This window comes from Drosophila novamexicana, unplaced genomic scaffold (assembly GCF_003285875.2).
Source record: "Drosophila novamexicana strain 15010-1031.04,08,12 unplaced genomic scaffold, DnovRS2.1 tig00001554-arrow-arrow-pilon, whole genome shotgun sequence".
Taxonomy (NCBI): Eukaryota; Metazoa; Arthropoda; class Insecta; order Diptera; family Drosophilidae; genus Drosophila; species Drosophila novamexicana.
This window is the reverse complement of record NW_020824866.1, coordinates 385,950-397,318: the sequence shown is the minus strand read 5'-3', so window position 1 is coordinate 397,318 and position 11,369 is coordinate 385,950. Positions and strand designations below refer to the sequence as shown.

Here is an 11,369-nt window from a genome sequence, read left to right as displayed (position 1 = left end):
GCATTAAATATCGATATGTGCTGCAAATGCATTGCTGCTCGATAAATATGTAGTTATCGATATGAGGCATTGGAATTTTGTACATCAACATCAGCTGGTGCCGCTTCCTTGACATATTTACAAATGTTGATTAAGCAGATGCGTTTCGAATTTAGGTAATTTGGGCGTTTCGAAATTTGAATACCCTTCTGAAATTATTTGAATTACTCATAACCAGAAATATATAAATGTATATAGAAATCAGTTTTTTTGTATGCATTTATGTGTACAGCTTTAATATGGGTGTTTTGAAATTTGTTTATTTTTGAGCTTGTTTCCCAGTATTTGTTCCGTTAATTAACGATAGATTACCTAATAGTTTTTGTCTTGGGTGTGAGGAGCACATAAATATGGTTAAATATAATAGGTTTGTTGGGGGAGTTTTGAGTACTTCAAGTCTTTTTATTTATTTATATTTATTTAGATAATATATCCAGGCATATAGAATGAAGAACTTAAAGCACGACGGAATGAAAATTGAATTTATACATTTCATTAAATTTCTTTAGTTTTAGATTTAAGTTTACGATAGCATAATTTAACCCCGCCATTAGCTAGTTGGAACAAAATAATAATTTAAATAAAATAAAAAAAAAAAAATAAAAAACAAAATACATTGAACGCTGTTGTTTTTTCTTTCTTTTCTTTATGTGTACACGAAATGCTTTGGGCGCTACGGATCCAAATTAGCCAACTTTTCCCCGCTAGCACGTAAATCAATCAATTTCACAGGTCCCCCCCACCCGTCATCCTTCATCCAACCCGGCTGACCGGGCCCAAATGCATTCTACGCAACATTTTGTCCCCCCCGCCCACTTTTCTTACTACTTTCATTTCGTCCTGCGTTCTGTCTGGCTCTGATTCTCTCCCTCTCTCTCTCTCTAGCTCTCTCTCTCTCGCTCTCTTTCGCCTGCTCCTACTGGTGATAGTCTAGTGATGTCATGCTTTAGAGTTCGCCATGTGGCGTATTTGTCTCAACTGTGGGCGTGGCGTTCACCTTCTCCTCCTCCTTCTCCTCCGGCTGCTGCTGCTGCTTCTCGGTGCTGGGTGCCTCAGCTTGCGCCTTGTCCGGATTGTCGCTGCTGTCACCGCTGCCGCTGCCGCTAGCGTCGCCAGCATCAGTCTCTTTGGGTTTCTTCTCCTTGTCGGGCTTAACCTTGGGCTTCCAGATCTTGATCTTGTTCACCAGATATTTGACCTCGCGATCGAGCAGACTCATTTTATCGGTTATATCCTTGACAGTTAAACGTACATCCGCACTGCGTGCGAGCTTCTTTTGGGCGGCGCCCTCTGTTTTCAGCCATGAGCCCGTGTCGCTTATCACCTTGCTGAGCGTATCGATCTCCACCTGTGTGTAGACATCCTTGTCGGGATTGGTCTCCTTGGTGAGATTTCGTGCAGTGACAAGGAATTTCTCAGCGCCATCGATCATGCCCTTTAGCGCCTTGATCGCATCCGGACGTTCCTCGTGCTCCCAGTGGCGGGCAAGGAACACATTCGATAGCTTCTTCAGTTGTGCCAATTTCTCCTCATACAGCTCCGGCTTGGGATTCTCAACATCCTCGTACAGCCATTCGGCCAGCTTGCTGCACTCGGCCAACAGTTTGCTCTTCTCCTCGGCTGTGGCACAGTCCGCATAGGGCTGCTCCTCCAGCTTCTGCTGCACCTCAATGATGTGCGATTCGAGCGCATTGAAAGCGGATTCCAAACGTACACGCTCCTCCTCGACCTTGTTGATGGCCTGCAGCTTGGCCAGGGCATCCTCATAGCCGCTGCCGCTCAACGGCGGCGTGAACTGCAGCCGGGTCTTGTGCGCTACGGGGGATTTGATGGTTATTAGCTTGATGGTCTCATTTTTGGCCTCCGGTTTGGTCTCATCGTCGTTTTTATTGTTTGCGGCTGAATCGTTGATGTCGCCGGATTTCTTGGTGCTGTCATCTTCGGGCTTGGGCTCGTTTGGCTCCTCGGTGACCTCCTGTTGTTCGTTTGTTGGCGTTTCGCTGCCATCGCCGGCCGCCTTTTCCGTCTCCTTGGTGAAGAGTTTGCTAATGGTGCTGCCCAGTTTGGCCAAGGTGCTGTCCTCGTCCAGTTCCTCCTCGACCTTTTGCTTCTCGTAAACGTACTCGACGCCGGTGCAACGGAAAATGCCGGAATCATCCAGATAGAAGTACGCCTTGATGCCCTTATTGTCGACCATATCCTTTTTCGATTTCTCCAACAGTTCCTTGACCTTTTGCAATTGTACACTTGTTATATTCAGGCTGCCAATGGCCGCGATCTCCTCCTTGCTGTAACGCTCCAAATCCCCATAGTTGACATAGAACTCAAAGTCATCCGTGTGCTTGTTAAAGGTGATGACCTTCTTCTGTGGATAGGGATTCATTAGGGCGAACAGGGCGCGCTTCACCTGCTTAACGGCAGCACCATCGCCGGGATCACGCTCGAATGCCACTTGCAGCGGGAACAGCACCGCATCCTTGACGATAAACTTCTTCACCTTGAAGCCGGTGGACAGGTCGGCTGCCTTGTAGACGGCGCCCATGGTCGCCGATTCATCGGCATTGAGATTTTTGCCGAGCTCCTGTTTGATCAGCTGCTTGATGGTCTCCTGGACACGTGGCACCCGAGTGCCGCCGCCAAAGAGTATAACCTGATTGATCACATCCAGCGACAGATTGGATGTGGCCAGTGCATCTTCCAGCGGCTTGGTGGTGCGTGGCCATATATCGGCGCACAGCTCCTCCAACTTCTCGCGCGTCACCTGCAGCTTAAAGTCATGATCCTCCAGCAGATTCTCGATCTGAGCATAATGATCATTATTGGCCGATAGCACATTCTTCAAACGACCCGCCTCCTTGAACAGCTTGGCCAGCGCCCGTGGGCTGCTGGTGACATCCGTTTTGGTCTTCTTCAGCGCATTGAACTCCTTGGCCAGATAATCGCGCAGTCGCAGCTGTATCTCCAGGCCGCCCAATGTCCGATCATAGCCAACGCCCAGCACCTGCACCACCGGATTTGTCTCCTTGGTCTGCTTGTCCTTGACCAGCTGATAGCTAACCACCGCTGCGGATGTCTTGTAGGCGCCCATATCATAGAAGAGGAAATACTGTGCCGTCTCGTTCAGCTCGCCACGATGGAACACGCCATAATTGAGCGCTACGGCCGCATAGTCGTTGATCAGCTGCAGCACCTTCAGATTGGCCAATTGGGCTGCCACAAGGAGAGCCTCTCGCTCCGCCTGACCAAAGTAGCCGGGCACCGTTAGCACACATTCGGTGATCACCTGCTGTGTTGATTCCTGTGCAAACTCCTTGGCCTTGCCCAGCATTTGGGCGATGAGCTCCTCCACGCTGAACTCCTCGGTGTCGCTCTTCTTAAACACAACCGTATTGCGCTCCTTGTCGCCGACAATGGTATAGTAAGGAAAGCGTTGTCTGTAAATTCAATTATTCATTAATTACAGCAATTAAAGAAAGGGAGGAAAGTACTTTCCCGCACTTTTCCGAGCAGTGCGGCTCAATTTTAAAAAATCGATTAAGTCAAAAAGAAGCCCAATTATTGTGGGCCACCTTAACTTAAAGCAGTTCGCTTCGCTTCATTTAATTTAATTTAATGTGTTACAAATTTCGTAAGAAACATGGAATATTTCCAATTACAGTTGAATGTAAAATTAACATTTTTATTTAAATATCACTGCGAAAGCAGCTGTTAACATTAACATATCACTGCCCAATTTAACATGACGTGGCCCACAAACGTACAAGCTGCCACACACACACACATACACACGCTCAAACACACATACACATGCGGCTGGACACTCACCTGTACAGATCAACAATGGGATTATCGATGGTCTTGCCCAGCAAATCGAGCAGATAGCCATATGCAGCCGACGGTTCGCGTATGCCAATTGTTTGGGCATCCTCGCCAAAGGTGCGCGTATTATCCCGGAACGCAAGTATGGCCGGCGTTTTGCGCTTGGACTCGCGGTTCAGAGCGATTTCCATTGGCACACCGGGCGATACGACGCCCACTTTCATCCATTCACTGCCCAGATCAACGGACATGACAGCGGCTCCATCGCTGCCGGGCATATGGAATGCCATGATGCACACCACCAGCAGCAGCGACAGCGACAGCGTCTGGTAGCCGCCGGCTCTCATCCTGCTGCGTTTTTGGGTACACACCATATTGCAGAGTCTCTCTCTATATATATATATGTATATATATATGTATATACAAAAAGAAAATGTCAGTTAAGCACGAGAGCAATAACCTCTCGTCAAGCGTGTCGCGCTTCCTTGTTCTGAGCACAATACGTTTTCTGCCAACGCAAGCAGCTGGTGAGCTGAAGATTTGCTGCAATTTCCCCCGTCACCCCCTTCCGAGCAAATTTGTTGTACTTACGTTTTTGTTTTTGATTCGTTAATTCGTTGTTTGCGGCCAATGCCTGCAGCTATTATTATTGAGAATAAAACTCAGTTGTTTACGTTTTATTTCAACAAAAGCTTGCCAAATAATATGAATAAAATGTCGCTAGCCCAGCTAAATAGCCGCCGCCGTTCAGGTGTTGGGGGCCAACGTAGAAGAAGAAGAAAACGTTGACGTGTTGATTTGGAAGTAAACGCCAGATGTCGATAATTGAATGTAAAATATCGATTAAATCATATGCACAGCTGTTGCCGGCATAATGCAAAAAGAGACAGATGGCGCTAATTAACAGCACAGCTGCACTGTTAACTAACATAGATTAGCGCAAATGTTATTTGCATTTCAAATTTCCCGCGTTGCTTTAAAAGTAATTAAATCAATAATCTTATTTTCTTTTAATTAGCTGCTATAAATGTAAAAATATAGAAATATAGAATAAACCGATAAGCTGAGCATATTTTAAAGTTCAGTCAAATAAATAAATAGCATATGCACGCATTTCTTCAGCTTATACACTTAAGTTAATAACGATTTATCTGTGCCACATGCTTGACATACTGCTTAATCAGCATCGATTTCAATAATTACAAATATTCAACCCACAAAACGTCCAGCTCAACATGCTGACATATGTCAAAATATATTATTACCATACCTCTAAACTCAACAAAAAGGTATTCCACACTACTGCACACCCTTGCACTTTGGAGACTCGACTAGCTTTCGGTTTTTGGATATGCAAGCGCATATACCCTCTGTGGCAGTGTATCAATGTGTCTGGTGCACTCACAAGGGCCACTTTATTTGGGTTCACAAAAAGTAGAACACACCTGCGATTTCAACAGACCAACGCCAACTCAATCGAACAAAAAATATAACCTTTACATACATACATATATATATATATATATACTATATATATATATATACTTTTATGTATATCATGACAATTAATTGATTCAACCGAAAATCAACCAAATACCGCAACATTTTCACTTGCGAAATTCCGTTTGGCTTTTTTGCTGATCTGGATTTTCCGAGCTCATAAAAGATTTTGCCAACCGACTTCAGTTGATTGTCACAAACAGATCGATAGCCGAGCATGTACGGTGCGCACCTCTTAACGATTCTGGCCATCGGCTGCCTGGTGGCACTGCGTCCGGCGCATATTGCAGCCAGCAATGAGCAGCTCGAGGACTTCAACATCCCGAAGGATAACCTAGATGATCGTTTCTCGCGCTCATCACACGCTATTCCGCTGCAGGCCTACGGACCGCCAATTAACTACAACTTGCCATCAACCTATTCAGCGCCAAAGGCTCCCGCATATTCAGCACCAGCCGCTCCAAGCTATTCAGCACCAGCCCCACCGAGTTACTCAAGCTATTCAGCACCCGCTGCACCGAGCTACTCAGCGAATGCTGCCCCGAGTTATTCCGCGCCAGCTGCTCCGAGCTATTCTGCACCCAAGGCTCCTGCATATTCAGCTCCTGCTGGTCCAAGCTATTTCGCACCTGCTGCACCAAGCTATTCAGCACCGGCCGCTCCAAGTTACTCAGCACCCGCTGCCCCGAGCTATTCGGCACCCGTCGGACCAAGTTACTCAGCACCTGCTTCTCCAAGCTATTCAGCACCGTCAGCTCCAAGTTACTCGGCACCCAAGGCTCCTACATATTCAGCTCCTGCTGGTCCAAGCTATTCAGCACCAGCCCCTCCAAGTTACTCAGCACCTGCTTCTCCAAGCTATTCAGCACCAGCCTCTCCAAGTTACTCAGCACCCGCTGCACCAAGTTATTCAGCACCCAAAGCTCCTGTATATTCAGCTCCTGCTTCTCCAAGTTACTCAGCACCTGCTTCAAGCTATTCAGCACCCGCTGGACCAAGCTACTCTGCACCTGCTTCTCCAAGCTATTCAGCACCAGCTGCTTCAAGTTACTCAGCTCCAGCAGCTTCAAGTTTCTCAGCACCCGCTGCACCAAGCTATTCAGCACCCAAAGCTCCTGTATATTCAGCTCCAGCCTCTCCAAGTTACTCAGCACCTGCTGCACCAAGCTATTCAGCACCAGCCTCTCCAAGCTACTCAGCACCAGCTGCTTCAAGTTACTCAGCACCCGCTGCTCCAAGCTATTCAGCACCCAAGGCTCCTGCATATTCAGCTCCTGCTGGTCCAAGCTATTCAGCACCAGCCTCTCCAAGCTACTCAGCACCAGCTCCAAGCTATTCAGCACCCGCTGCTTCAAGTTACTCAGCACCCGCTGCTCCGAGCTATTCAGCACCTGCTCCGAGCTATTCGGCACCTAAGGCTCCTGTATATGCAGCTCCTGCTGCTCATGGTTATTCAGCGCCTGCTGCAACAAGTTATTCAGCGCCTAAGGCTCCTGTATATTCGGCTGTTAGCTATTCAGCGCCCAAAGCACCTGTGTATTCAGCGCAAGCTGCACCCAGCTATGCAGCTCCACCGGCTGCCGCGTATTCAGCACCTAAAAGCTCTGGCTATTCCGCGCGGATGTTTAGTCCCATGTTGACATCAACGCATAGTACAGGATATGGACACGCATCTGGTCACGCAGCTGGCTACGGCGGATCTAAAATTCCTGCACCTGCTTGTCCTACCAGCTACCTGTTCAGCTGCAACAGCGTATTTAAGCCAGCTCCTTGCAATCAAGGCGCAGCATATTAGGAGAAAAACATATGATAACGAAATAAAACTCTTGACGAAACATAAAATATTTGCTTATTTGATATATTGAACCGCAAAGGGATTCAAAAGATACAAAGTTATGTATCTGATATCGAGAGAGTATTTTCTACAGCAACAGATTACTCTTTCGCTCTCGCACTGACTAAACTGCTTTGTGATTGGCCAATAAATAGACAGAGAGGCCGATTGGATCAAAAGCTCTCTTTGAAGTGAATTTATCTTCGAGAGCGGAATTGCAAACACAACAAAACCGTTACTGACACCAATGCACACGTACATACACACATACATGCAAACTAAATTGCACTAGCCTGCCCGAAGCTCATCTCAGCAGCTTTAGAACAACAACAACAAAAAAAAGAACGTGACAAAGAAAGCAGCAGCCGAAAAAAAAGCAGTTCACTGCTTGCTGTTTCTTTTTGGTTCGGACTACGACCTTTGATCTTAGCTAATTCACTCTCTTCTTACTCATTGTTGTTGTTCCCGATCTGCTGTTGTTGTGCAAGTCAGTTGTTGTTTTTGCTTTTCATATTGCGTTTCCAGACGAACCCAATGCGCCAAAGAACAAGTAAGTAAGACGTTAATAAAAGCTGACAGTGACTTTTCATCTCTTTGACTTATTGCTCAATGACTGCCAGCCGTCACCTGCTCTCTTTGCTCAATCATAAAGCACAGCCACTGCGCACAGCGTCATTAAGTCTCGTCATGCCTGAGTTGGCGGGGTCAGGTCAGGCAGTCACAACCATGGCTGGCAGATAAGTAAGCGCTCTCTCCGGCGCGCACTCATACACTCTTCAATGCTATGCTTTGTTCGTGTGCTTATGAAATTGAGAGAGCCACTGTTGATGCAAGGAGTACTGGCTTCTTTGCATTGTGACGTCACAGCCTTGTCAAATGGCGCGCGCGTGTGGCGCTTTGTTTCAAATGCTGAAAAACAAATATGCTATTTATAGTTTTGTTCCCAGGATATTTAATATATATATTATTATACTCCTTTAGAGGAGCTTCAAAATGGAATTTATCGTGAAAATTGTTTTAACTTTATACAACGCGCTACGCACAAAGTTCTACTATTGTGACGTCACAATGCATTGAGAACAGAATTCCTTGCATAACCTGTGGCTCTGCCAATCGTGGTGTATTGTTTTGATTTCATGCAACGCGCTACGCTCTTATTTCTGTTATTGTGACGTCACAATGTAGTGAGAACAGAATTCTTTACATAACCTGTGGCTCTCCCAATCGTGGTGTAATGCGTCGTTGTCGTCTCTCTTTGTTCGCACTCAGCAGCGTATTCATTGTACAAACGAGCGCAGCACACGACCTAAGGCGGCGCTCTTATGTGTGCGCACTATTTGGCTCTCAGTCGCTTGACGAGTTGACGAGTATGCGACACAGAGAAACAACCCCGGCAAAGATGTGTGTGTCTGTGTTGCGTTTCAGTTATTGTACTCTGCTTGAAACGGCTGGTTGTTGCTGCTTCTGTCTGTTGCTTCCATTGTGGAAACTATTTTCAAAAAGAAAAAAAAAAAAAAAAAACACAATCTTAAGCTAAACAACAACAATAGTCTGATTTTGGATGGATGTAAAGATGAAAGGAGAAACCAAACAAGCGCCGCAAATTGTGTGGGATGAAGAGAACACAGTGAAACTGATCAAGGCGTATGAGGCACAGAATGTGCTATGGAATCCAGAAAATCGCGGCTTCATGCATCGCAATGCCAGATACGATGCGTGGAAGGCGATGGCGAACGTGATGCAAACGAGCGTGGAGGATGTTAAGAGAAAAATGAATTCCTTAATTGCCGTCTTTAGATCGCAGTATCGCAAGGGTGTTGCCAATCCCCGTTGGTGGGCCAGTCACATGTCCTTTCTGCTCAATCCAGGCAAAGCCGACAAAAAAGACTGCCAGCCAAAGGTAAGCGGCGCAACCCACACTTGATATAAATACATACATACATACATACATATGTATGCTCTATAACTAACTCGAAGTGAATCTAACAAATTCAATGAAAGCGCTTCATCTTTTTTTTTATAAGTACAAGAAGAAGTATAACACACACACACATATGCATATGTATATGTACACATGTGGCAACCGTGCTTAAGAAAAGCAAGAGAGAGAGAGCGGGCGAGCCGTGAGAGAGCACGGTGAGCGTAAGAGAGGCGTCTGTACAAATGAAAGCTAAGCTCAACTTCAGTATGATCGCATTTTACAGCTGTGTGTGTGTTACGTTCATAATGTAAACATGTTATGCATACATATACATGTACACATATGTATGTGCATACAGTACACCCTCGCTCCCTTAAAATCCCGTCAATTGCGATAATCTATGCCCTTTTCTTTCTATGGCCTTTTCTACGCATTCAAATTAAAGTAAATCCTATACATTTTTGTTTGGAGAAATAATTCTATTTACCATCGAAACGAAAATATACATATGTATGTAGTACACACACACACACACACTGAAACACCTGTGTGTGTGTGTGTGTGTGTGTGTGTGCTTCGTTTTGCATGCATCGAGCGCGCTCTAAAGTAAAATTAATGCGATTTTGGAGTTTAAAAGTAATCCCCGAGTGGATATTTCTTCTCCCACGTATATTTATGCACATAATCTTATCAGCTTTGGGAATACATGTATGTATACGATATGTACATATACAATCAGTTTGTCGAATTACATAGTACACAGTAAAAAATTTGGGTTTCCATTCAATTTCATATGTATTTCATTTCAAAAATTAAATTCAAATTTAAATCAAAACAAATTTAATTCAAAATGAAATGCTAAAAAATGTATTTGAAAATTAAATCACATAAAAAGTAATTCAAATTGAATTCATAAACGTATAATCATACGAAATTTAACTGAAAAACTAAATCATAAACAAATTAAATAATAAATGCATACAACATTAGCTTACGTTCTCTTATATTTTGGACAAACTCTTGATTTGACATGGGAAGAATGAAGCTGGAAAACGGGAAATATCCCGTTTAATTCAAATGCGATTTACTTGTCTTTTTAGTTCCCGAAGTTTTGTTGACAAAACATTTGTTTACAGTGTAGCACAAAAGAGCGAGGGCGAGAGAGAGAGAGAGAGAGCGAGAGAGAGAATTCATTCAGCAATTTGTTGTTATATTTCTTGTCTTTACAGTCGGATTTGAAATCCAGCACTTGCGACAATTCCGAAAATAGCGACAATTCGCTATCGAACGATCTCGACGGCAGCGACAGAGAGTTCATTCTGGCCGAGCCAAACAAGCGACCCTTCCAATCGGCATTCCAAGAGTTTCGCGCCGAATTCGAGCCACCGAAACGTCTGATCATCGTCGAGGATGGCGCTCGCATCGGCAATGCGATCCATCTGACCACGAATCCGCCATCGAATCTGAATCCGCCAGCGAATCTGAATCCGCCATCGAATCTGAATCCGCATAACGATGATCGACAGCAATCGAGCGGCGCCGAGAGTCCAACGCGGCCCGATCCCAATTCGGATGACGATGATATCAAGCTATATGCCAAGTATCTGGAGTGCAAGCTGAAGAAGTATTCGATGCATACGCGCAATGCGATTCAGTTCGAGTTCAATCGCATACTCTACGAGGCCGATTTGGGTCTGCACGATAAGACAAATGCCCCCAGCCACGCCCCCAACTACAACAACAACAACATTAGCTTTTCGTAAGTATTTCCCATATATGTATATAGTTGCGGCCCTTAACTGAATAACATTTATCTTTATATATTCCAGATAAGTGTGAGGCTCAAATTTGTGATTTTATCGAGAGTTTTCTCTGTTTTTTGGTATTTTAAAAAATTTAATTAAATGCTAGCATATATCTTATGACTTTTATTTCCATAAGCTATGTCCAAGAACTCTCACGATTGCAGATCGGAAAATATATTAAAGCTATATAAACTTACCGACAAAAAAAAAGAACGAGAAAGTACAAATATCTGCGATATGTCTCCGATTTGATGCGCTTGTGACATGTGAGCATATACGAATATATATATATATTGGAATATTGGACCGATCATTCCTATGTTAGCTATATGATATAGTTCTCCGATCTTGCTATGCTTTCGGGCTTAAGTCTGATATCTTGATAAACAAAACTGTTTTATACCAAAAGCTACTTTTAGACCGATTACTTCTATATGATATATAGTGGGCC

The 11,369-nt window shown here is 44.6% G+C and overlaps 3 protein-coding genes across 3 annotated transcripts; 2 read left to right on the top strand and 1 right to left on the bottom strand.

Annotated features, from left to right (window-relative positions):
• Positions 1-279: 279 nt before the first annotated feature.
• LOC115767961 (hypoxia up-regulated protein 1) lies at positions 280-4,612 on the bottom strand. Its single transcript, XM_030712360.1, has 3 exons — positions 4,450-4,612; positions 3,865-4,248; positions 280-3,473 (listed from the first exon to the last, which is right to left on the bottom strand). The coding sequence occupies exons 2-3, from the start codon at positions 4,230-4,232 to the stop codon at positions 986-988; spliced, it is 2,856 nt and encodes a 951-aa protein (XP_030568220.1). The 5' UTR covers positions 4,233-4,248; positions 4,450-4,612; the 3' UTR covers positions 280-985.
• Positions 4,613-5,575: 963 nt separating this feature from the next.
• LOC115767978 (DNA-directed RNA polymerase II subunit RPB1) lies at positions 5,576-7,153 on the top strand. The gene has a single exon (XM_030712377.1). The coding sequence runs from the start codon at positions 5,576-5,578 to the stop codon at positions 7,151-7,153; it is 1,578 nt and encodes a 525-aa protein (XP_030568237.1).
• A 1,499-nt stretch (positions 7,154-8,652) lies between these two features.
• Positions 8,653-11,017, top strand: LOC115768015. The gene is made up of 3 exons (XM_030712428.1): positions 8,653-9,092; positions 10,343-10,872; positions 10,943-11,017. The coding sequence occupies exons 1-3, from the start codon at positions 8,754-8,756 to the stop codon at positions 10,944-10,946; spliced, it is 873 nt and encodes a 290-aa protein (XP_030568288.1). The 5' UTR covers positions 8,653-8,753; the 3' UTR covers positions 10,947-11,017.
• The last annotated feature ends 352 nt before the right edge of the window (positions 11,018-11,369 follow it).

What these genes read in the sequence shown, in the direction of transcription:
- LOC115768015 (XM_030712428.1), top strand. Translation starts at nt 8,754, where the DNA reads ATGGATGTAAAGATGAAAGGAGAAACCAAACAAGCGCCGCAAATTGTG. An exon ending in AAAAAGACTGCCAGCCAAAG is followed by an intron (nt 9,093 to 10,342) that starts GTAAGCGGCGCA and finishes TTGTCTTTACAG; the next exon opens with TCGGATTTGAAATCCAGCAC.
- LOC115767978 (XM_030712377.1), top strand. Translation starts at nt 5,576, where the DNA reads ATGTACGGTGCGCACCTCTTAACGATTCTGGCCATCGGCTGCCTGGTG.
- LOC115767961 (XM_030712360.1), bottom strand. Translation starts at nt 4,232, where the DNA reads ATGGTGTGTACCCAAAAACGCAGCAGGATGAGAGCCGGCGGCTACCAG. An exon ending in CCCATTGTTGATCTGTACAG is followed by an intron (nt 3,474 to 3,864) that starts GTGAGTGTCCAG and finishes TTGAATTTACAG; the next exon opens with ACAACGCTTTCCTTACTATA.